General features: G+C 41.5%; 1 protein-coding gene across 1 annotated transcript in view; it reads left to right on the top strand.

The window, feature by feature from the left end:
* LOC148529055 (disintegrin and metalloproteinase domain-containing protein 10-like) overlaps positions 1-25,859 on the top strand; it is a 118,367-nt gene that overhangs the window by 37,011 nt on the left and 55,497 nt on the right. The window contains exons 6-9 of the mRNA XM_088469003.1: positions 8,780-8,902; positions 13,939-14,031; positions 19,659-19,827; positions 24,663-24,832. Of these exons, the coding sequence (XP_088325129.1) occupies positions 8,780-8,902; positions 13,939-14,031; positions 19,659-19,827; positions 24,663-24,832 (555 nt within the window). The remainder of the gene's footprint in view (positions 1-8,779; positions 8,903-13,938; positions 14,032-19,658; positions 19,828-24,662; positions 24,833-25,859) is intronic.

The following is a 25,859-nucleotide window of genomic DNA, read 5'->3' as shown; positions in this document are numbered from 1 at the left end:
CTTGCACAGTCTCTCAAGAACAAAGAGTACTCCAGGCAACGTTTCCTGATGGGCTTCAGACTGACAAGATGTAAGAGAATCTCCCAGAATCCTGGATACTGCAAAGTGAATTCTAGAACCTGGAACGATGCTCTCTTCGAGACATGGCATCCTCTTTAATAGTCTTAGACCCTGGCCTGAAGGATATCACATAATTAAAGTGGGTAAAGAACAAGGCCCAGCGGGCTTGTCTCGAATTTAACCTTTTAGCTTTCTCTATATAGGCCAGATTTTTATGGTCTGTGAGAATGACTACCACATGATTCGCCCCTTCTAGCCAATGCCTCCAGTCTTCACTTGATGGCCAAAAGCTCCCGGTTGCTGACGTCAGTTTATTTCGGTGGAATCAAATTTCTGGGAAAAGACGGCACATGGGTGAAGTTTGCCATCCTTGATGTCCTTTTGTGAAAGGATAGCACCCACTCCAACTTCAGAAACATCAACCTCAAAAATGAATGGAAATTCTGGATTGTTGTGCCAGAGAACAGGAGCGGACACAAAAGCCTCTTTCAAAGTATTAAAGGCCTGAATAGCCATAGAAGACCATTTTGTGACCTTTGCTCCTTTTTTTCGTTAACTCCACGATGGGTGCCACAATCGAGAAGAAGGACTTAACAAACCTACGATAATAATTGGCAAACCCAAGGAATCGCTGGATGGCCTTCAGCGTTGTGGGTTGTTCCCAATCCAGGAAGGCTTTCTCTTTGCCAGGGTCCATAGAGAAGCCTTGTGAAGAGATTATATAGCCCAGGAATGATACCTCCTTCACATCAACTTTGCACTGCTCTAATTTGGCATATAGGTTGTTAGCTGAAAGTCTTTGCAGAATTTGCCACAGATGCCCATGATATTCCTCTTCTGACTTCTGAATAGATGAGGATGTCATCTAGATAAACCACTGCACAGACTCCCAGGAAATCCCTTAACACCTCATTAATGAAATCTTGAAAAACGTCTGGGGCGTCTGAAAGACCGAATGGCATGACAAGATATTCAAAATGAGGTTGTATGCGCCTCTAAGATCGATCTTAAAAAAGATGGAAGCCTCTCGCAGTTGATCAAAGAGCACGGAGATGAGTGGTAAGGGATACGCATTTTTGGAAATTGTGATCTAGTTCAGTTCACGGAAGGCTATGCAGGGTTAAGGGATCCATATTTCTTTTCGACAAAGAATAACCTCGCTCCCACCAGGGATTTCGAGGGTTGAATGAATCCCTTATCCAGGGCTTCCTGAATGTATTCCTGCATGGCCTTATCCTCTGGAATGGATAAGGCATACAATATGCCCTTAGGAATTCTAGCACCAGGTAACAGATCTATGGTGAAGTTAAAGGTCCGGTGTGGTGGCAGGACATCAGCCTTTTTTGGAAAAAACTTTGGCAAGATCATTGTAAGGAGCAGGAACAGACAAGAGGACAGTGGCAGCTAACCGGACCGGACAGACATTGAGAAAAGCACGTTGATCCTCACTCAAGAATCTCACTGGTTTGCCACTGGATAACGGGATTATGACATCTAAGCCACGGTAACCCTAAAATGATTGGAGCCAGTGGACACTGCAGGAGCAGAAATGACAATTCTTCATGATGGAGAGCTCCAATGGACAAATGCAAGAGTGGCGTATGGCAGGTTACCGGGAGTTTAGACAGACTGGTCCCATCTAGACCGATCACCAACATAGGTGAAGCCAAGGACTCCGGATTAATGCCAAGGGTCTTGAAAAAGGTGATGTCCATGAAGTTTTCCGCAGCCCCGCTGTCGACAAATGCAGGAACAGAGACTTGAACGTTGGACAGGGTGACAACTGCGGTGATGAGAACCAAATTCTCTGGGGAGATGGATGCAAGGCCTAGATGCCTTTTCCCGACTTCAAAGGACAGACTCGAGCAAAATGTCCTTCACTGCTACTGCCCCAACACATGCCTCCTGAACTTTTAATCAGGGGAAAACCGATATACTCCCAACTGTGTCGGTTTCCCAAAGTCGAGTAAAGAAAAAGAAGACCCACTCTTCTCTACATGGTGCTTCGGAGTCTACGATCGACATGGATGGCCAGTCAAGAGAGTTAGGAGAAGGATACTGGACCAAGATATCCTTGATGTTATCTGACAACCCCCAATGATACTGACTACGCAAAGCTTGGTCATTCCAGCCAGTATTGAGTGCCCATCTGCGGAAGTCAGAACTGTAGTTCTCAGCCACCCTATTTTCCTGTTTTAAAAACCTTTGATTTGCTTCTGAAATAGCCGCTTTATCTAGGTCATTATAAAGCAAACCCAAAGCAGCAAAAAAGGTGTCTAAGGTCTGAAGTGCGGGACTAGTAGAAGGAAGACCAAAAGCCCATGTCTGTGGATCCCACAGTAATAAGGACATGACAATCCCGATCTGTTGGAATTGAGCGCCTGAGGACCTAGGACGGAGCCTATAACTCTCTCTGAAATTCAAGAACTCCCTTCGGTCTCCAGAAAACCGGTCAGGCAAGTTCAGTTTTGGTTCAATAATCGAGAGAGTTTCTGCACCTGCTGTGTAAGCAGCTGAACCTGTGTGGTCAGAACATGGGCTAGGCTCTGAGGATGCTACATGGCAGGATATCAAAGGGAACTGCCCTTAGTGAATTATGTATGTGGCCGGTGATAATGTTATGCCATGGGGGTGACTCTGAGGGTGTAAACTGATTATCGCCTTGAGGGCAGGTAATACTTGGCAGGATGCGGCCGTGCTTCAGCTTTGGGAGCTGGACGATGTCTTGGCAGGATTGGCCTAAAGGCCGTGAAGATGAGGCAGCCTTTGGGATGTGCAGCAGCCTCGAGGGCTGGTTGGTCTTGGCTAGTTGCGGCCTGAGGGCTGGAGGTGAGATGCAGCCTTTGGGCTGTGGAAGCAGCTTTGAGGGCTGGCAAGTCTCTCATGAGATGAATACAAAGAGCTGACATGTTGCCGGGTTGACACTTGTGCAGGCACGCTGAATTGCGCAACAAGGACACTGGAGTGCGGCTAATGGTGCCGGGTTGACACTGGTGTAACAATACTGGATTGCTCCCTTGGGAAGCTAAAGTGCGGCCAATGTCGCCACGTTGACACTGGCGTTGGTATACTGAATAATGTTCTGAGATTGCTGGAGTGTGGCCAATGTCACCGAGTTGACACTGGCGAGGATGTGCAGAATAGCGCTCTGAGGATGCTAAAGTGCGGCTAATGTCGCTGGGTTGACACAAGCCACCGGGCGATAACCTGTACCCAGGGGTGCACTCTATACCGCTAGGATGGCACACACGGCTGAGCGCAGAGATGCACGCTGTGCTGTCTGGATGACTCGAGCAGCACACAGCAGGTGGAATGCAGATCGTGCCACCTGGGTGAAACACAGCGGCCGACGTAATTTATCATGACTGGAACAATGGAGAGGCTGGAACACTGGAACTCTACTGGCATACAGGAGACAGTCACAAACCGGAACACGAAACTCTATCACCAGCATGAAGTGAAGGGCTGGCTGGAATTTAACAGAAACAGGACCCAACCAGAGCAAGTCTCCCTAATGACAGACCAGTGAGCACCTGGGCTGTGCAGAGATTGTAGAATCAATCAGTGTGCACCTGATAGTGCACACAGACAGGCAGTAATTAGTGCACAGGCTCAGCAGCAACCAAGACTGGAACTGCAAACAATATGCTGCTAACCACAGGTCCAAACAGGAGGAAGGAGGAGACTTCAGCGAACACTTGCCCAGCGTTCGCCTCACATGGTATTCGCAGTGCGGCGGCTTGTGGCAACACTCTTGGGAAGAATCTAGTGAAGTAGTGAGTAAAGGTGTGTGCCAAGGAGGAAAAATTTGAAGCTAAATGCTATGCATAAGTTTTCATGTCACATCAAAGTTCAACTTCCTTCCACTTTAGCATCCCTTTAAATAATTAAAACCTTTCCATTTTTTCTCTTAAAATACTGCTAAGTTTCGCTATTTTATGAGCGAAATTAATTGAAGTAGCCTGATGGAGCTTTCCCATGTAGAAGCTTCCTTCTTTTTTTAGTTTTGCAGCACCAAACCCTGCTCAGAGAGGTGTAGGACTTCACCAAGGTGAAACCCCAAGAAACACACTCTTTATAGTTAATGGTGGTGAACAAGAGTAGGTTTGTCATATTTAAATATTATCTATTTTGTTAACTCAGATATTGTCTTACAAAGTTCCATAATAGAAAATATAAACAGCATTCACATATTTCAGTTCCATCCCCTTGAGATGTCAAATGACCCCTAAAATGGTGCTATACTGGCCTCTTCTTCTAGTGCAGCAAACAGCAGAATTAACCACAGGACCAATTTGAATTCAGAAATTGTCCACTGGTATCGTCCATATGCCCCTCAACAAGACAAACTTGCCTTCGAAAATCTTGACCAGTATACAGGCATGTGCACAAGACAATGAAAGGTTCTATGCACCTTTAATGATTTTATAGGGCCCAATATTTATCCAGGACTGGATGATTTAGTTTAGAGGCAGACAAAGTCACTTCAAAATTAGGAAAGAAAAGCAGCCTGCAGAAAAGATGCTTGTACTGTTTTCCAGATAGCCTTAAATGGAAGGATGTCTACCTAATTTATACAACTGTACAAGAAGTAGATATAGACAAAGAACAGCATTTGATGATCCATTTACATGTAAAAAAGGAGAAGATATTTTGGATATAGGGGCAAAATATTTTTATGTGAATTCAGTCCATAGCAAGTATTCTGCCCAATCCAAGTAATGGAGACAAACATTTTAAGTATTTAAGTATTGTTCCATTAGGTGGCAAATCAGCTTGGTTTGACCATTAGATGTACAATCATATGTATGAGAGGTCCATTCTGAGACTATTATTAAAAGCTTTGAAGAACCTGGAAACAAATTCTAACCTTCACTCAGAAAATATCTCGAATGCCATTGAGTTATTAATTTTTCAACCACTACCCAGATTGTTGTGTAACCTCTAAATAGAGAAACTTTTGCAATAAAATCCATGCACAGTGAGACCAGGGCTTGCTAGTTATCAGTAAGTGGCAGAGTTTTAGAATTTTTGTTCCCAACACAAGTCTTAAGGTGGGTACACATTAGATGACCCATGATGCGATGCATGACGCAGCCAATGGTAGATGTTCAGTATGTACACACTGCACGATCTGGTGACCGACTGCACGATACTGTATGTTGTTCACTAGCCGCATCCAAAAGCATGGAGTTGTTCATCACATTGACAGATTGAACAGCATGTACTGTACATACCACCCTGAGGAAGAGTGACCACACTTGAAACGCGTTGGTGATGGTGTATGGACCCTTCTGCACCTACCTGATGAACCTAACTGACCTTCCTTGGATGGCATGGCAGTTGCCTAGAAGGGAAGGATTCTGGATATCTCCTACTAGACTCACTTTCTGGCACTTGGTCAGTTGCCGAACACGGTACGGTTCAAACTTTTATCAAAAATAGTTGATTGGAATCTTTATTATTTATTACTGTGCACTTTATTGTTTGGTCTTTTGTGTACCTAAAAGTGACACTTTGAATTTTTGTTCATGAATAAATATGTATTTGTTTTTTTGACCTATTACACTGTAGCCGTTCTATTGTTATTTATCGTTTTATGAGAATTTGGATGCACATTGGAATATTTCTTGGTTGAAAACCCAGAATATCATTTAAAATATGACACCTCTCATGTGGGAACGTGTGTACATCGATGCATCGTATTAATTATTTGAAAGAAGGACAGATGACAGACTAGTAGCACTGCAAGTGTCATACAAACTTTGTTTTTGATTATTGATGCTTATTTGGGACTTGGTGGAAACCCATAGTTTGACGCTGTGGCTTCTTGAATCCTAGTGCACCGGTGCTTGTTCACAATCTCTATTATTTGTATTAGCATGTAGTGCAGATCTGTCAATACATTGAACGACCCTGCGGAGCACACATGGTCCGACATAATGGGTACATTTGCCGATGTGCGCGATATGTCGAACCATTCTGCTGGATTAGGTGACATATCGTCTAATGTATACCCAGCTTTAGGAATGAAATCCCTAATGTCTTTTTTTTTTTATTGTGAGCCACCATACAGACCTGGATAATAATCAAGTAGTTTTATAGATGACAGGAAATCCTGACCATTTCCTCTCGTGGGCCCAGTTAGAACTGCTCGTCGTAAAGTGTCAGGACCAAATGGAGATGTTCTGAGGTGCTTGTTTTTCAACTAATAATATTTGACTGGAGAAATCTGTAATCTAAATATACTATATTCTGATTCAGTGGGATATGGGATCATAAGGGAGCTCAAAGTGTTTATGGAGAAAACTACAAGACAAAACACCATACTAAATTCATGGCACCATGTGTGTATGTAAAAGTAAAATTAAATCTAGAAAAGAAGTACATCTACCAATTTCGACACTTAGGCCCTGATTCAGAGTCGGACGCTCTGACCAGAGCGCTCGCTCTGAATCAGGGCCCACCTCCATTAATATGGAGCGTCCTCCTGGACGCTTGTATAGCTGTGGGTCACCACCCACAGCATATACGAGCGTGCAAAATGATGGTCGCGATGGTCTTGACCATCGCGACCATCGAAACTGCGAGTAAAAGCCTGCGGTTGGGTTTCTCAACCGCAAGGCCAGGAGTGTTTTTGGCTCTATCAGAGCCAAAATCACTCCCACTGACATCACTAGTGATGTCAGTGGGGCTGGCTTCAGATGGTAGGCGTTCCCTTGGGAACGCCTCCGTCTGGCAGGCACGCCCACCAAAGGGGGCATGCTGTCAGTCACCATCGACAGCACGCCCCCTTTGATGAGACACTCCGAGCGAAGGAAAGTCCTTCGCTCGTCAGGTCTCGCGCATGCGCACGACGGAGCTCCCTCAGTCGTGCGCATGCGCAGTGGGGAACATCGACCCACTTGCGAGCGTACTGTCGCTCGCGAGTGGGTCTGAATGACCCCCTTAGTCATTTCTTTATATCAAAGGTTTTTATGGTCTGTGTAAACTGTGATGGAGTGGCTAGCTCCTTCCATTCAATACCTTCATTCTTTAAGGCCCAATTGATAGCTAGGATCTAGCAGTTATCAATATCATACTTGCAATGGGAGCAGCTTGTTATCACAAGGATTGCTTTGACAAAAGGGTGCCCCTACACAGCATCTGAAGAATCACTTAATGAACAAAATAGGATTAGAATAGGTCAGGAGCACAAGTGAATGCTTCCTTCAGGGCTTTGAAGGCAGATAAAGATACAGAATACAATGGTGCAGGATTTCCTCCCATCTCAGTTGATTGGGTAATAAGTGTTACAATGCAAAAAAAGATTTAACTTCCTGTAATAACTGGAAAATCTCTGTATAATATTGAAAGTTCTGTAAGGTCTCATTTTACTATAGCTCCATAGTCACTTTTAGGAATTATATACCCTTGAAATGTAATCTCAGAAGCCTCACTTACACTTGGCATGTAACTAATTTTGTTTCAGGATTGCAGAACCAACTCAATGGGCCAAATGTAATAAGGTGAGAGTTTAGAAAATGTGAGAGAAAACTGTCACATTTTTATATTTAGCCAATGTAATAGTCACAGAACATGCAAACTCACATGTTTTTCAGACTCAAAAAGCTCTCAAGATTTAAACTCTCATCCATGTGTTTCCTGTACAACTCAATCAGTGTATTAGTGTGAGAGTTTTACTGTTAAACGCTCACATTTTCTAAACTCTCACCCTATTACATTTGGCCCAATATGTCTGTAGTATTCTGAGTGGGAGGAATTCAAAAGATAAGAATATAATTGTGGTAGGTCACAATGAACCTATCCAGAAAGTCTCTAATAGCTTAATAAGTGAAATCAAGGGAAATGTCAGGGGCATTAATGAGCCCTTAGGGCATAACCAGATATTCAATACTGATGCTAAAAGCTGGTTTTCACTAATTTCTCCCTCAGATCCAGTCAAATGATAGGTTCAAAGAACAGTTGTCAAATAATTTTGAAATTTAAGGCCAAAGGGATTACTTTTCTTTACTATAATATTGTTAAGGCCTGATAGTCTACATAGGGATGTAATTAACCATCCTACTTGAAGATTAAAAAGAAGCCAGACCTGACTAGAGGTGAAGTTCTAGTAAAGACTTTATCAAGGTTTAATATAATTTTCCATTGCCTTGAATTCTGGATTTGAAAGAGGGTACAATTTACTTAGTGTTAGTGACAAGGCTGAAAGGTCAATTTAAACCTCTGGGAGGAGGAAATAGTATATCAGTAGTTTCTTTGTTCTAGGCAACCAAATTTTCTCTTTGTAGGTCAATACGATTCTCCGAATCAGCAGCATTTTGTTTCTATTTATCTATATGTTTTATGAACAAATCGCTGAAAAACCCTGTACAGATGAGTTATTATCATTACTTTGTCTAAAGCGGGATTTGCTTAAACATATGCTTTAAGCATTTCTTACTCTAATATATGCAGCCAACACTCATACTGAGGAAAATAACCCAATTTACACCTACATTTATGGCATATACAGTACAACTCTGCACCCTCCCCAATACAACATACAAAGGTGATTATTTATCTTGTTACCATTATATATTATTATCAAAATCTGGTATTCTATCTACTGGATTTCTACACATTGATCAAATTAACATTGTTGCTTTTGACAGTGTCATTTTTCTTTGTATCATGTTATGTGAGCATTTATATAATTTGCTCATTTGTATCCATTTAGGAAAAATCTGACAGGAGGCCTAAGAGAAGTGTGGATTTATCCCGTACTACTTGTCTTCTCCATTTGAAAGCTGACTATTTATTTTTTAAAAGATTTACAAATTTACAAGAAGCAATTTCTCAGGTATGGAACTTACTAAATAAACTATTTGGTAAGAGTAAGGCTATGTATAAAAAAAAAAAGGAATCGTTAAAGTTCTGTTAATACTATATAGTAAGCCAGAAAAAACAACTTCATCTATTCACATAATAGTCAAGAGAGTAAAATGCCTTAAAGTTTTACCTTGACTCTACATTACAGTATTAAATCATGCTAACTCCTTTAGTTTACTTAATATTTATCTAATGTAGAGTATATATTAAGATGGATGTATAATAATATGCCCCTTGTTTAGCTTCTACTTTGACTTTGCCTATCTTCTACAAATGATTGGTTCACACTATGGGGCATATGTATTAAGCTAATTTTATGTATCGATCCTATTTCACAGAAATCTCCGGCAAAGTGCTAATTACTGCAGATCGCAGTCCTCATTATTATGAATGGAGACTAGATCTGACTCCTATGTACTAAACTCCAGACAGAGAAGCTTTTTAGCGTTTAGCACCAGTAGTTTACACCATCTACTGTTTGTCTATGGGGTCTTCAGGGAAAGAGAGAGATCTTTTGATTTCTCCGCTGCAGCCCCGAAGCCGACGCTGTGCGCATGCGCAGTGTCAGCTTTCCCCGAGGAAGTCTTTCACTTCTGTTAAATCATTCTGTTGAACTTTGCATGGATAAATGGCAGATTAGATTTACTAAACAGCCAGTGGCATAACTATAAATTTTGCTCCCCCCTGCCAAAAAAGTTTCAGACGCCCCCCGCCCATAAAAAAAATAAAACAAACACACCCAAAGATGACATTTAAGGTGTGTAGTTCCATGACATGGTAATGTCCCTTATGACACAATAAGTAATGCCCCTTATAACACATTATGCCACACTGTAATGCCCTTACACATTATGCCATAAAATAATGCCATGTATAACACATAATGTTGTATTGTAAATAAACCTTTAGTACATTCCTGCCTATAAACCTCTAAGATTCACCTGCCTAGAACCTCTAAGACAAAACCTGCCTATACCCTCTAAAACCACAAGATGTCGCTAATTAGCGCTTTGTTTGATTATACCATTAATGAAATACTGAGACAGTTGAATAGCGGTCCAACGCGCTAAGATTATTATTCAGGTAAAAGTACAGATGTTACAACACTATGATCTAATAATGAGCGCAAATAAATTGTACAAACATTAGGTCATAAGGTACAGTTAATATACATGAAACTGTTATTAAAGATCAAAATACAATGAGCATTATGAGACAGAGAGACAGAGAACAGAGAGAGAGAAAGAGAGACACATCAAAATACAATGAGAGAGATATCAATGTCTGCTGAGAGCACATGTCCAAGATGGCTGGTGATGGTGTGTGTGTGTGTGTGTGGGGGGTTGGGAATGCTACCTGCCCTATTGTCCAAACCGCATGGTCTACAGACAAACTCCATTATGAAGAAAACCCACATTAAGTTGTAACTCTGTAAATCATACATCCATCGATGATCAAAATTATAATAATTACAATATACCTATCTGACCCATACAACACCATAACTGGGTAGAATTATAATTTCCTTTGTTCACCCCCACATGGAGGTAGCCATCTATAACAAACTGCAGACTATCTTCCATACGGCAATTACTTATGACCATTCAAAGCTGTTATTAATTCAACTTCCATAATATAACACTGATACCAGCCTATGATTACATTCATGAGTATACAACACATACCAAGCCTATCTCTCCCAAGCAGAGATATTGTTCAAGCACATGGGAAGGCCCTAACACAGCTAACCAGCGGATCTCAAACAATAGTATCAACCAGCATCAATCATTACAAATATTACAAACACTCCATAATCAATCCCTTTCCTGCATGCTGATAACAGACTATTGTACCCTACAGTGTACATGAAAAGTACAGATTAGATAACATTATATCATCCACTGTATGCTAATACAGACTCATGAATATCCTTAAACTACAAACCACAACCTTAGATAAGCTAATAACAGGTTAACACCAAAAATAGCTACAGACACCCAAATAGGCTAAATATTGCACAATTTATACTTAGCCATATCCCAGGGGAACTGAGACCCATTTTCCGTTGTCTTGTGAGAGAGGGAACCTCTCTCTTCCAAAAATCCCTCCTGCAAGTGTCCTGGCCTCTGAGTGTGTCCAAAATGTGCATGCCATGTTCCCACCCCCTTTCACCTGTGAGGTCATCAGAAAGGGAATATCCTTTTGGTTTCCTGAAACTACTGCTAATTAGATTCTAGTCTCAGTCAGCCATCTCTATTGATTAGACTGGAATAACCAGTCCTTTGGACGAAAATGTAAACAAGCCTACACAATGTCATTGTCCTTTGATAAGGGTTAGAAATCTGTTACAGGGCATTTATTGGACAATTTCAAATGGATACAAAAGGTCTCCAACCTCCCTTTGCATCCCTCTTTCTCCCCCGCATGCAAATCTAAGCTGCTATGGCATACAACATTTCAAGTAATTATTCTCTCTAACATTCATATTTCATAGCTGCATGTTCTGATCTTCATATTGATGTCATCGGAACGCTGTGGGAACAGAACGGATCAGTACGGCACCAAACACTGTCCATTTATCATTTACTATGCCATAGTTACAGAAAACATTAATTTCTTTACACGTGGGCACTGTAACTAAACCATATAATAATAATTCCTTTTACGCTGCAGGACCATTGCTTTTAAATGTGTATGCAGGGAAAACACCACTGCTTTGCTATTGCTCAAATATAAGTCTGTGGTGATTTTAATGTGTTGGAAAGTTATTTTATGTATTCTGAACACTGTCGGTATGTGTTTGGGGAAGATTGTTAATAAGCTGTTCGTGCTACTTTTAGCAACTTTGTGTACTATGTATTTTTGACAAAATGGCGCTTGTGTAAGCTTTCTTTTCTAAAATGGAGTCTTGCTGCCATTCACAAGATGGCGTCATGCAGGTTTTCCTGATTGCCAAACAGATTCTGTCTTACCCAATTATTCGGTTTCGACAATATTGACACACAGTAATACCCTTATAATATATTATGCCACACCGTGCCACTTATAAAGTGCCCCTGTAGTAGTTCTCCTGTAGTTGTGCCCCTAATGCAATGCCCCCTGTAGTAGTGCCCCTTATGCAATGCCCTCTGTAGTAGTGCCCATTATGCAATGCCCCCTGTAGCAGTGCCCATTATGCAAGCCCCCTGTAGCAGTGCCCATTATGCAAGCCCCCTGTAGCAGTGTCCCTTATGCAATGCCCCCTGTAGCAGTGCCCCTTATGCAATGCCTCCTGTAGTTGTGGCCATATGCCTTGTCCCCTGTAGCTGAGCCCATATGAGCCCCCACCCACACCTGTGTACCTCAGTCAGGTGATTCGGCTGCGGCGTCCACCTGCTCCTCTCCTCTGTAAGCATGCTGCTCCTCTTCGGCTTCTTCTCCTCACAGGCAGCCAGAGAGCGTGCGTGGTCCGATGCGGTGGTGGAGCTGGCCTAACAGACACTAGAGGTCCAGTAGGGCCTCTAGCATCTGTCTCCTCCTAGGTGGCGGTCATTTTTGGAGGGACATTTTCAGCAGATTTCATGCGGATGGCAAGTGCGCATGGAATCTGCAGCCCCCAAGCCACCGCACCCCACAAGCCTCCGTGCCCCCAAGCCACTGCGGGGTCTGCAGGGAGTGTAGTTATGCCACTGTGAACAGCGGGTTTGTAAAGCATCTGATTTTTTGTGGCTTGTCCATGGGATTTAAATACAATAATATTACATTTAATGATTTAGCAGTAATTATTATTGCCATTCAAGTCCTATGTGCAAAGCTGCTAAAAATCTGCAGCTTTGGACACCTGCTGCTTAGTTACTACTGTATACGCCATCTGTTCTGGTATCTTGTCAACATGACCAAAGCAATTAAACTGCGTGACTGGTGCAGTGTAAAGACAAGAATTTGTTACTTCCAATGAGAGAAATAAATGTACTTACATTAAGGAGTGATGGTAAACCTGAAGGCACTTCATACTTTGGTAGTGCAAAAACCTATACTTTTAACACAACCTCTGAGGTAGTTTTAAGCACTATTTTAAAAATATGCCCTTTGGTTATCCTAAGTGCTACAATGAAACTGTGTCAATTTGTACTGTACTTCTTTATGAAATCATTGACTGAAAACATCAGTGACTGACAGAGATTAAGCAAAGGCACAAAAATCTTATAAAACCATCAGAGAGAAACCTGTGTACATGAGGGGTATGGTATAAAAGATAGACAGTTAAAAGGTCGACAATGTCTAGATAGACAGCAAATCTTAGGCATGCAATAGGTTGACAGGGACAAAAGGTCGACATGGAAGAAGAACAACCAGTACAAATGGTCGACATGTTCAAAAGGTTGACACAAACATGTTCGACACACAAATGGTCATCATTGTTTTTTTGTTTTCTAACCCTAATCTTCACCCTAACCCTCTCTGCTGGTGCCTAACCATAACCATCAGGGTAGGTGTCTGACCCTAACCGTCCCTTCTAGTGCCTAATCCTAATTCTCTGGTAAGTGCCCAACCCTCCCTCCTGGCCTAACCCAAAAGTAAGTGCCTAACCCTAACCATTGGGGTAAGTGCCTAACCCTCCAGAAAGTGCCTAACCCTAAACCTAACCCTAACAAAAAAAAAAACTTGGATCAACCATTTGTGTGTCGAACATTTTCCCGGTGACCTGCGCATGTGCTATAAACTCTGGGCACACTCTAGTGCCCAGACTGTATAAGTGTGGCACTGGCTGCGCACCACACAGTGTGCAGCTGGTCGCCGGACGGAGAGGAGGGGGCCCATGACGGAGACTGCACACGTGCCCCCTCCTCTCTAGAAATGCCCCTGCATTTAGCCCATATGTGGTGATGTAATAGGTGCAGATTTCACAGAGCTGTCTGTTTTTCTGCAAGAATGCAGCTAAAGAAGCAGGAATCATGTGTGATTTTATATGTCACAATTGCAGCAGTAACAGTATTCACCTTCTATATTCACTTAATTTCCTTACAGATTGCTGGATATTTGATATCAGTAAATGCAATATTTGATCAAGTAAACTTTAATGGCATCAGACATATTAACTTTAAAGTAAAAGTGTTAAATGTAAGTATGACTTGATTGAGCTTTTGATAATGTAATAAATCTGTCATTCTAAGAATTATTTAAACTGGCTTTTTGGTTATACACGGTGTAAATAATTTAAGTAATATTACTATCATCTTGATGATGTTGATAATAATATTAAGAGAAATGAATACTTACAGTATAGCACTTCTGAGTTACTTAAAACTTTAGAGACCTTAAGATGAGATATGCAAATATAAGTGTTTACCCATTTGTAGAGATTCTATAAACATGTCTATGCCCCTTTATGCTTATTATTATTATTATTATTATTATTATTATTATTATTATTATTATTATTATTATCATCATCATCATCAATCCCTTTGCCTTTCTTCCATTATTATCCCTTATCTTGGTTAAAATGGTATGATCACAATAATAATTATAATCACTTCTACCCGTGAATAATATGTGATTGATATTCTTTTCCATACATACAGCAATAGGAGCATACTAAGGGTCATATCCAATTAGCCACAATAACGTTTCTCTGGAGAAAACTTTTTGGACCATTCGCCTGAATTAGACACTTTTCGCATGTTTGTGCGGCCCCGTTTATCGAGTAATCCCATTGCAAAAGGCGCGATAACACATTTGCCTATTAATTCTTGCATTAAAGACTGGCGATAAGTACAGGTGAAAACTTGGAAATCAGCCTGTACCCTCAATAAAAGGGTAAACTAAAATAAAGGAATAGTATACAAGTCTGTTAGTGGCCATAATCAATGGCTTTGGGGTACTGAATTTGTTTCAAATGGCTGTTATATGCATTTTTCTATAACAGTGAAAAAATAAATTCTGCAGTTAAATTAGGGGTACATTAAAATAGGTGCAAATATATTTTAGTGTCATTTTGACACTTTTAACAAATTTTGAAAATACACCTGGTGCAGCCACCTGCAATGTTTAAAACACATGTCCCATCCATACAGCCCCCCCTCCAAAAAAAAAAAAAATACCTGACCCACTACTTTAAACCCATTTTCCAACAATTTTTATTTTTCCCCCCCATAATTTACATGTCATTATTGGATAAATTCAGCCAATTAAAATGTTTGCCTAATTAGTCATTAAGGTGGGCGTCCAAGGGGTTCTGCACCAAGTCCCTAAATTTTTACCCAAAAATAGAACTTTTACAAAAACTTATTACCTGCTCTGTGATGGTAAAAAGTAATTTGCAATAATTCCTACATCGTTTTTGCAAACGCCAAAACCGCAGCTAATAGGATTTTGTGATATCCATTTTTTCCGAAAAGTTCTCAGAAATGAAAACTTTTCGGGGAAAAAGCCATTGTCGCGGCTAATTGGATATGGCCCTAAAGATGATACTGAATCAAGACAGTGTATACTTTGGAAAACTAACTACACAATAATGCTGTGTTACAACATATCTCTCCAATAACAATTTTGCAGAATATACTATACATAATAAAACAGTCAGTTTCATTGCTCATCTTCTTGTGCCTCCCTCTATCATGTGTAGTACAGGTACTGTTCTTCTTTGTCCCTATTACATCTCCAATGCTTCCATGTATCTTCATACAGTATCAATAATGATTCTCAAACACCTATTCCATAGTTTCCAATTCTCCCTAATTGTCATGGAGAGTACCTGAATTAGTAGTAATCTCACTGACTCCCTGAAGAGTTTAGCAATATCCCTGATTACAGCCTACCCCCATTATATAGCTGGTATATTAAAAAATAAATATATATATATATATATATATATATATGTATTCAATGGGATCATCAGTGTCATTTTCCTGCATTGGTTATAAGGCAATGATCCTTATGGCTACATGCATTTTCACATAAGGTTTCTCTAGGCCACTTATATGGACAATGCATGAGCAAGCCCTGAAAAGTGTCAGTGGGTTTTCATCAACAAGTAGATTTTACTAAATGCACTGGGGCTCATTTACATTTGGATGTAAATCAATTTATGGCACACCTCCCAGATGTAGCAGCACACGCCCACAAGTTGCTTTCACAATATCCCTGAAATGCATTTTCAAAAAGAGGCAAGTACAGTATGACTTCTTCCCATATCAATATTTCAGCATATTCTCAGCAATACCATATAATTAATTTTATCTATCACAGCCAGCAGCGTTCGAATGATTTTATTTTGGGGGGCAACATAAAGTCATTCTGATGCCCCTGTGCTGCCCCCTCTCTCGTGCTCTTTTTGCTGGGCACGAAAGGACTGGAGCAGCTGCCGCAGATGGTCAAGGGCTGTGCTTTATAGCAATAGGCTGCACGGCCCCTGCACTGTAAGAAGGAGGAGGTGTAATGTGCTGTCTTTAAGTTAAAAGACAGCACATTACACCTCCTACTCCGTACAGTTCAGGGGCCGTGTAGCCTATTGCTATAAAGCACAGCCCTTGACCGGCTGCGGCCGCTGTGCCTTTCAAATGTTTTTTTGGGGGGGCGTGCCACCCCCCCAATCCAATTCTCATTATCTCAGCTATATAGCTTGCCTTATCAATCTCAGCCACCCCATATACAAGTATGTCCTCCTACAGTACAGGAGTGGGCAATAAGCGGCCCTCCAGCTGTTGAACTACACATCCCAGCATGCCTTGCAAGAGTTTAAGAATGACCAAATAGCAAACTGTGGCATGGCATGCTGGAATGTGTAGTTCTACAACAGCTGGGGTCTGCTTATTGCCCACCCCTACAGCTAGCCTCAATACGCATATGGCGCAAGAGGCCCCGGGCAACTGAGTCGCTCTTTACATTTTGCACCTTATTTGCATCGCAGACACAGCAAAACACCGACCAAAGTGTACTATAAATGCTGGGCTGTGACTTTAACCACACTGGAATTAGTTTTTAATACATACTTAGTCGCAGATGAAGCACAATTTAACTCGGCATGAGAGGAAGCCGCAGCCGCTGCATCCTATTCCCATATAACAATTCCCTTACATTTCCATCACCCAGTCCTAATACAGTATGTCATTGGCAGGACTAGGGGAGTGCAGTAGGAGGGTTTCATTGATACTGTATGTACAGTAATTTTGGTCCGGCAAAAATCACACACAGTTTGAACAATAGTCATAATACTGGCCTAACTACTGTACTACTTTCATGTCATGTGACGGGGAGAAGAGAGGCAAAGCATGTGTAGGTGACAATACTATAAAATCCATCTGTCACCAATGTATTCCCCACTTTCATCATTATGCCCCTTAGTGTATTACTAGTAGAGATGTGCGGGTTCGATTTTACTCGGTTTTACTCAGATATGTTCGGATCTCAAAAACTGCATTTTATTGGCTATCGGCTATCACGTGTTTTGGATAGCCAATAAAATAAATCCAAACTAATCCGAACTTGCGATAATTTTGGCAAAAAGAACCGAGTAAAACCGAACCCGCACATCACTAATTATTATTAGGGTGTGGATTAACAGATAGACAGTATAAAGGTTGAAAGTGTCTTCATCGACACCAGGGGGTAAATTTATTAAAGTGAGATTTTTTAGAAGTGGAGATGTTGCCCATAGCAACCAATCTGATTCTAGCTATTATCTTTTAGAAGGTGCTAGTTAAATGTTAAGAAGAATCTTATTGGTTGCTATGAGCAGCATCTCCACATCTAAAAACTCTCACTTTAGTAAATTTACCCCTAGATGTTAGACAGTCAATACGTCGACTGGGCCAAAAGTTTGACAGGGACACAAGGTCGACACACTAAAGGTCAACATGTAAGAAGGTCGACAGGTACAAATGGTCGACAGGGTCAAAAGGTCGATATGAAAATTGTCGACACATGATTTTTTAGCCCTCTGACCCTCCCCTTGGTGCCTAAACCTAATCCTTTCTCCTGGTGCCGAACCCTAACCATCGGAGTAGGTGCCTGACCCTAATCGTCCCTTCTAGCGCCTAACCCTAACCCTCCAGTAAGTGCCTAAACCTAAATGTTGGGGTAAGTGCCTAACCCTAACCCTCCGGTAAGTGCCTAACCCTAACAAAAAAATAATGTGTTGACCATTTATTGTGTCGACCATTTGCGTGGTGAAATTGCGACCATGTCGACCATTTGTACCTGTCAACATTCTTACATGTCAACATTCAGTTTGTCGACCTTTTGTCCCAGGCGACCTATTGACTGTCTAACATCTGGTGTCTATCTATACATGGTCAACCTTTTTACTGTCTATCTATAGTCCAGAACCCCTATTATTAATGCTCACTTTCATCACTCTGTCTAACCTTCATTATTATCTCTCTCTCTCCTCCCCCGCCCCATGTATGAAAATGGCAGCAGTAAAGCACACTGATATGTTCTGAGGTGACAAATGACACATCAGTTCCATCCAGTGCTCAGCACTGGGTACTTCAGAATGCTGGTCGTAAGGCATCCACTTATGCAGAACTGATTTTCAGACATTACTTTATCAATCATACACATGTAGCAGTGATTATACTACTAATTATTTTAATAATTCCAGTGTATTACTTAAAAAATAATTTCAGCTCATTTGTAGGGGTTATTAATAAATGACAGTGCCTTATTTAAACACTTTAAATGTTTACGTGTTACTTAAGGTTTAAGCAAGAGATGCTACTTGGCCACTTACGTAAATCTAATATTGCTTACATTGTAATGTAAGGTGACCTTACTTAATAGGCTTTAGAGAGTCTAGTAGAGTTATCTTTCTGTGAACTCTCCTTCAAGTGAGTGTTAAAAACAACAGTTATATATATATATATATATTAACTATGAGCGGGGTAAGGGTCCCTCTCCTGGGGTTGGTGGACACCTCCTTATACACAGCAGCCAGGAAACAGCACTCCAGTAGTGGGTTTTCGTGCAAGCTGGTCGGCACCAGTTTTTATTGTGCTATAACAATAGTCAAATAAACCAAACATAAAATAACTCCTGGCCCGGCTGGGCACTGAATAGACAGGTAACTTCCTCTCTACAAGTGGCAAGGCCTACTACCTCACCACAAACACAAAACTTTCAAAAGGTCACAGTGTCTCTGTGTCTGTTCTCCCCAGTGTGTGTGAGACACTGCATCTAAACTCTTACACAGCTATATTGAGCCACTTCCAGGTGTAATCCCTAATTAGCCTGCTCTCAGGCTGAAAGGCCGAACACCTGAAATGGCCCTGTGGATGGAGCCCTCCCTTCTATCTCACATGCACACCCCCAGGACCCATTCTCTGGCTTTTACCAAAAACCGACACTCAGATCTGTTTGTAAAACAGACTTTTCCTGGGGGTTAAAATACATATCACAGGGATCTGGGACACACATATATGCCATCCCTAACTTCTCCAGTGATCCTATCACTATATATATATATATATATATATATATATATATATATATAACATTTGCTTAATGTAATTTTTCCCTATCATCACACAAGAATTCGGTTATCTAAATGATGATTTACTCTCACAGCATTACATATGTCCCTGTACAAATCTGCTTACAAAAACACTCATGGTAAGTTTGATATAAGACAAGAGTATACTTATAATAGTAAGTACTGGCCTACTAACCTAAAGTATCTCTTTTACAGAGTAAATGGTAAATAGGTCATTTTCACAAAAAATATTTTATTATTATATCCACAACAGATAATTCAGGAGGAGCAGCCTGATAGTGCTATGCATTCTGCTTTCATTGGTCCAGAAAAACTTCTAATGTTACATTCAACATCCAACTGGAACAGTGTATGCCTGTCATACTTACTGACAAACAGAGATTACAATGGGCTCCTTGGACTTGCTTGGATTGGCCTTGAAGGTAATGTCAAATAATGATGATGATGAACACACAAGCATTATTAATCTGTAATGCCCCCAATATTCCATAGCTCTGAACAGTCGGTATAGCACATCAGGGAGATAGCTGCCCATAGCAACCAATCAGCCTCTAAAATGTCATTTATCTAGTACAGTCCCTCTTCCTTGAAGGTATGAAGAACCTTTCTCATTAGAACAAGTAAATACAAGGTTGGTGAGAAAGGTGCAGTGCCCTGGGGCAGCTTAGCTGGGCCAGTTTGGGGGGGTCCTGCGCTCTGGATTTGAACCCTAGTATGTTAGGGACCTACCCTAAAGAGGTTACCTGGATATGGTGGGTAGGCCCATAACCTTGGCCATGATTATGCTAAAAACCTCTATTGATTGCAAAATTTTATTATTTATAAGCCAGTCTAATAGCAGCAGACCCAGTACTGTACTGATGCATTTGATAGTAGCCTGCCTGCCATTGCAGCACACAGATGAGTTCACCAGTTTCCACTCAGAGATATGCACAGCACTGCGGCGAGAAACTAATGGTCTCATATATCAACTAGAGTTGAGTGGGTTCAGTTTACAGGGATCCGAACTCACCCGAATTTAGCATAACCGAGTCGGATCCAAGCAGGCTCGGATGTTCCCACCTTACTCGGATTTCTCAAATCGAGGCAAAACCATAGAGACGAAATCTCGCGGTTCGCGAGCTTTGTCTCTATGATCAATGTAGTATATAAGGGACCACGCGACGGACACCATTTCACTCCGGCTGTGGAGACTGAACAGGGAGGGTGGGTAGTGTAGGGCTGGGAGAGGTGCTGGTCCTGTCTGCTGTGTCCTGGGCTGATGACCTCTGATTCATTCTGGTCTCTGGTCACGGTGCTGTCACTGTCACACTGCTGTCTGCTGATCCATATGGGCTATCTGCTGTGTCCTGGGCTGGTGCTGCTGATCCATTCTGGGCTGATGTTTTTCATGTCTGCTGTGTCCATCTGGGCTGGTGCAGAACTGCAGATACATCTGGGCTTGTGCTGTGTCCATCTGGGCCCAAGTTCTGGACTCAAAAAAAAATAAAAATATATAGTCAAAAAAAAAAATCTGTGTCTTTTATATTTTTCTGTGTGTGTACGTGTGTGCGTGTTAGGCTTAACCGCAGTACCGCACAAGATCCAGCCAGCAACGCAAGTTGCAAGCTAGTGCTGCCCGACTCCAGTCGTGATTAATCTGTGCTCTGGGCCCAAGTTCTGGAGCATAAAAAAAATAAAAATCAATTGTCTTTTTTTCTAATAATTGTCTGTGTGTCTGTGCGTGTTAGGCTTAGCCGCACAAGATCTAGCAAGTCGGCAATGCAACCTAGTGCTGCCCGACTCCAGTCGTCATCAATCTGTGCTCTGGGCCCAGTTCTGGACCCGAACCCCCCCCCCCCCCAAAAAAAATAGTGTATTTTGTCTATTTATTTTCTGTTTGTGCGTGTTAGGCTTATCCACACAATGGCCCTGATTCAGAGCCGGACGCTCTGACTAGAGCGCTCGCTCTGAATCAGGGCCCACCTCCATTAATATGGAGCGTCCTCCTGGACGCTCGTATAGCTGTGGGTCATCACCCACAGCATATACGAGCGTGCAGGATGATGGTCGCGATGGTCTTGACCATCGAAACTGCAAGCAAAAGCCTGCGGTTGAGTTTTTCAACTGCAAGGCCAGGAGTGATTTTGGCTCTATCAGAGCCAAAATCACTCCCACTGACATCACTAGTGATGTCAGTGGGGCCGGCTTCAGACGGTAGGCATTCCCTTGGGAACGCCTCCATCTGGCAGGCACGCCCCCGGCACGCCCACCAAAGGGGGCGTGCTGTCAGTCAACATCGACAGCATGCCCCCTTTGATGAGACACTCCGAGCGAAGGAAAGTCCTCCCTCCGTCGTGCGCATGCGCAGTGCAGACCATCGACCCACTTGCGAGCGGACAGCCGCTCGTGAGTGGGTTTGAATGAGGGCCTATATACAGCAACACAACCTAGTGCTGCCCGACTCCAGTCATCACCAATCTGTGCTCGTGTGTGAATTTTCTAACCGCACCTTGGCTACACTATTGGTGCTTGTCTCAAGACCGCAGAAAATATGGAGGGCTGTCACATGACAGGAGAGCAAGGCCAAGAACCACATGTTGTAGCTGCCGCCAGCAGTCATCATGATAATGCAAGGCCATCAACTTCCTTGTGCTCTATGAAGGCCCATGCCTTCAATCCTCAAGGGTATCCCAACCATCATCTTTGCACAGTCCTCAACTCTATTAATAATTATATCAATCAGTTTTGAGCCTGCAAGCTGGATGCAACCTTTTGGCCCTTTAACTAGATGAAAGAAAATCAATATTGTGAGCTGTGAGGTCACCAAAATTGACTGGAAACGAGTGGAAATAATTGTTATTGAGGTTATTAATACTGTAGGAACAAGAAAAGGCAAATTTTATGTGATTTTAGCTGTTTTTTTTTATTTTTTTAAGAAAAAAATCCAGAACCAAAACATGAAAACAAAACACCAAGGAAAAAAATCCAAAACCAGATTCAGATCCAAAACCAGGGGAGATCCAAAACCAAAACACGAGTTATACAACTTGTTGCCTTCGGTAAATGGTGCTCCAGCCAATCAGCTCCCAACTGTCATTTTTCAAACAGATGACAGTAGGGAGCTGATTGGCTGGAGCACCATTATCATACGTGAAGAGTTTTATCACTCGTTGAGAATGATAAAACTCATTGATATACATGAGGCCCTCAGCTAGGTCACCATTCAGCAGCCCATGTCCCTCTCCTTCACGTCCATCTCTGAACCCCACTGAATCTGAAAATCACAGCTACAGTAGCTGACCCACCATCGTACCATGTAAGCCTGATCCCTTCACTCCCTCAGCTGAACTTAATAATTAACTTAAAAAGTTTATACAGTAGGAATGATTAACATCTCAATTTATTGCACTTTGTGGAGAGTAAAGAGGACTTACTAAGGAAATATCATTACAGCCCCATGAGATTTAAATATAATTATACAAGTGAATGCTACCCTGTGATATTTAATGTTATTTGTATTTTTTATTTTTTGTTTGTATGCCATATTAGCAACGTTAAACATTTTTCTGTATATTACATCCACAGTCTTCCATATCACATTATTGGAGACTATCCAGTGATAGATAGCAGCAATTAATCAGTGTAGTTTATTTAATAATGGTTGATTCTGACTTGGAAGCAATGCCAATGAACGCATACATTTGAAATTTCTTATGTGACTGCACATGCTGCACTTAGTACTTTAGTTTTCACCTGCCACTACAGAACACACCCCTGAGTGGCAGTAGATGAGCCCATTGGTGGAGATAGACATGCCCTTTGCCCAAGAATGACACGCGCGCTGCACATTCTACTACCAACTATAATCCTCTCTCTCTCTCTCTCTCTCGCTCTCTCTCTCTCTCTCTCTTCCCCCCCCCTCCCTCCCTCCCTCCCTTTAAACATGATCTGAAAATTCACAAAACCTATTGATTTTCTGCCACTCAAACTGTTCCTTGCGCGATACAGATATGGTATGCCATCACATCCTGTGGTTAACGGCAGATTCAGCATTCTCACAGAATGAGATTGCTGTCACTCACAAAATGGTGGAGCTGCTAATTCACTGAATTGTGTGCTCATTGGAATACACACATACAGTCTATGCAACTTCACTTTTATCCACAAAATATATCAGTAAATAGACTACCAAAATTGTAAATAACATTGTTACTATGATCCCTATGTCATAACTCTTTCATCCATTAAAGAAAGTAATTTTTCAGAAAATTATTACATATCACCTTCATCCACTCACCTCATTAATTCCTTTCTAATTAATAGAGTGACACTGTAATATTATCACTAACTGTTACATTTGCTGCAAAGGACTGAGAAGGGCATGGGAGGAGTAAGAAATGGTGCAATGTCCATGATTGTGGCTTCGCTTTGGTCCTGCCATTCCCATGCCCCTGCAAAACATGCCACATCTTGGTTTTTATCCGCTGCTGTGAGATTGAGAACATACCTGAAATTGTATTAATTCCATTATATTCCACCCTCTTAAGAACACCATGCACCATGTATTTGGCTTGCTATATAAAAATGGAGTACTTATGTTTCACTATCACTACACCTTTACCTAAGGGCTGAAGGGCTGCACTTCTTTTCCCCCAGTAAAATCTGCCACCCCCAGTGAGCCAATTAATCCGTGCACTGGCTTCACTCTGGCAATGGTCTCACACTGGAAGCATTATTGGCTACTCACACGTAGGTCAGGAAGTCCCCGAGATTGTCAGTTCGGGCTGCTATTAACAGAGAGAGTGCTTCCAATAGGAAGTCTCTCCTCTGTCATGCCGTAAGCTGATGAATTCCCTAGAAGCTGGTGTTTGTGTGCATGTGCTGGTCCCATTGCTGTTTGTGCACATGTGTCGGTCCCGGCAATTGCCTGACCTATAACGCAGGCAGCAGGACTACCACTGTCTCCGAGTTCGGACTGCAGCATTGGAAGCCCCCCTTGTTGGAGAGGATAGGAGCCGTCTGTGATTAGCAATAATATTTACATTTAAAAATCTATATATTGCAATTTCTTCATACAATGCCCCCATTTATTTAAAGCTTTAGAGGCAAAAGACTTTTTCAGTATTGCCAGAAAGAAAAATAATTAACTTATTAAAATTAAATAGAAATTAAGAACTTCCTCTTTTATGGAGACAAGGAAGCAGTGCACAACTTTAAATATTTAGAATCTACACTGATATGATATGCATTACAATCTTCTTTCATTTTTCCCCAGGGAATGGTGGAGGCATATGTTCTAAATTTACCAAATTAAACAAAACTATTGATACACCGGAATCACGAAATACTGGATTTATTACAATACAAAAGTATGGATATTACTTACCTCCAAGACTTGTCCATATTACACTGGCACATGAATTGGGCCACAGCATGGGATCTCCTGTAAGTCTACTCTGAGAAGTTAACTTAACTTTGAGGTAACAGGTTAAAAATTAAACAGACTACTGTTAGCTGGGAAGCTTACCAGCAGAAATAGTTTAGATAATTGGCAATGACAATTCAATTGTAGTAAGTATGTGAGTACCTTGAATACCCACCCAAATGGGACAATCTCTTTTTTCTGATTTGCAGATGCATCTTTAGTTACAATTTCCAGCATACCATATACAGGATTCAAACTCCCAACCTCATACTTCACAGTCGGACACTTACCACACTTACTGCATTGGAAGACTATCTATATGAAGCTAGTTGTAATTGTTAGTTTAAACCAGGGTTTCCCAAATGCGGTCCTCAAGGCACCCTAACAGTCCATGTTTTAAGGATATCCATGCTTGTGAATAGATGATGTAATAAAACTGGCTTAGATACTATAGGGTGTTTCACTGGCTATTGCCCCCAAAGTTTTTCTTAAAACTTTTAAAGTAATTGATGTAATTTAGTGAAATTTGACACAGACATTCCTTGGTCTTTGAAAACATTAGGAAGTCATAGCAAGTGTTGAAAGTGTACCAGGTTTGCAAATTGTTCATGTGTTAAGTGTCTGACTGTGGTGTATTTAATGTGGGTGTTCTAGTCCCCTGCACTGCATCCTAAACAATGTGTATTTTAAATAAAGGGGGAATTAACTAAAAATAAATACTGACAAGCTGCACACAAATCACACTATTCATGATAGGAGGTTTTGTGCGCAAATCCCTAATTTGGAGTTTTCTGAATGTGAATATATGTGTTCATGTGTGTATACAACCCTGCATACCACACAGTCAAGCTCCTTGATTTGACAATAGTGTTAGTGAGCGTGAGCTCAAGAAAATGGGTTGTAGCCTTGAAAGATGATAGAGGAAGACTAACCTGGTAGAGGATACGCCTAAATGAATCAAGCATATCCAAGATAACCAATCCACAATCACCCGTAAGAAAACAGAGTTCCTGTCGAGTTAGAACATGACATAAAACAATAGGCCAG

Source organism: Taudactylus pleione, unplaced genomic scaffold, assembly GCF_031769625.1.
Source record: "Taudactylus pleione unplaced genomic scaffold, aTauple2 ptg000087l, whole genome shotgun sequence".
In the NCBI taxonomy this organism is placed as follows: Eukaryota; Metazoa; Chordata; class Amphibia; order Anura; family Myobatrachidae; genus Taudactylus; species Taudactylus pleione.
This window is presented reverse-complemented; position numbering and strand designations above follow the sequence as displayed.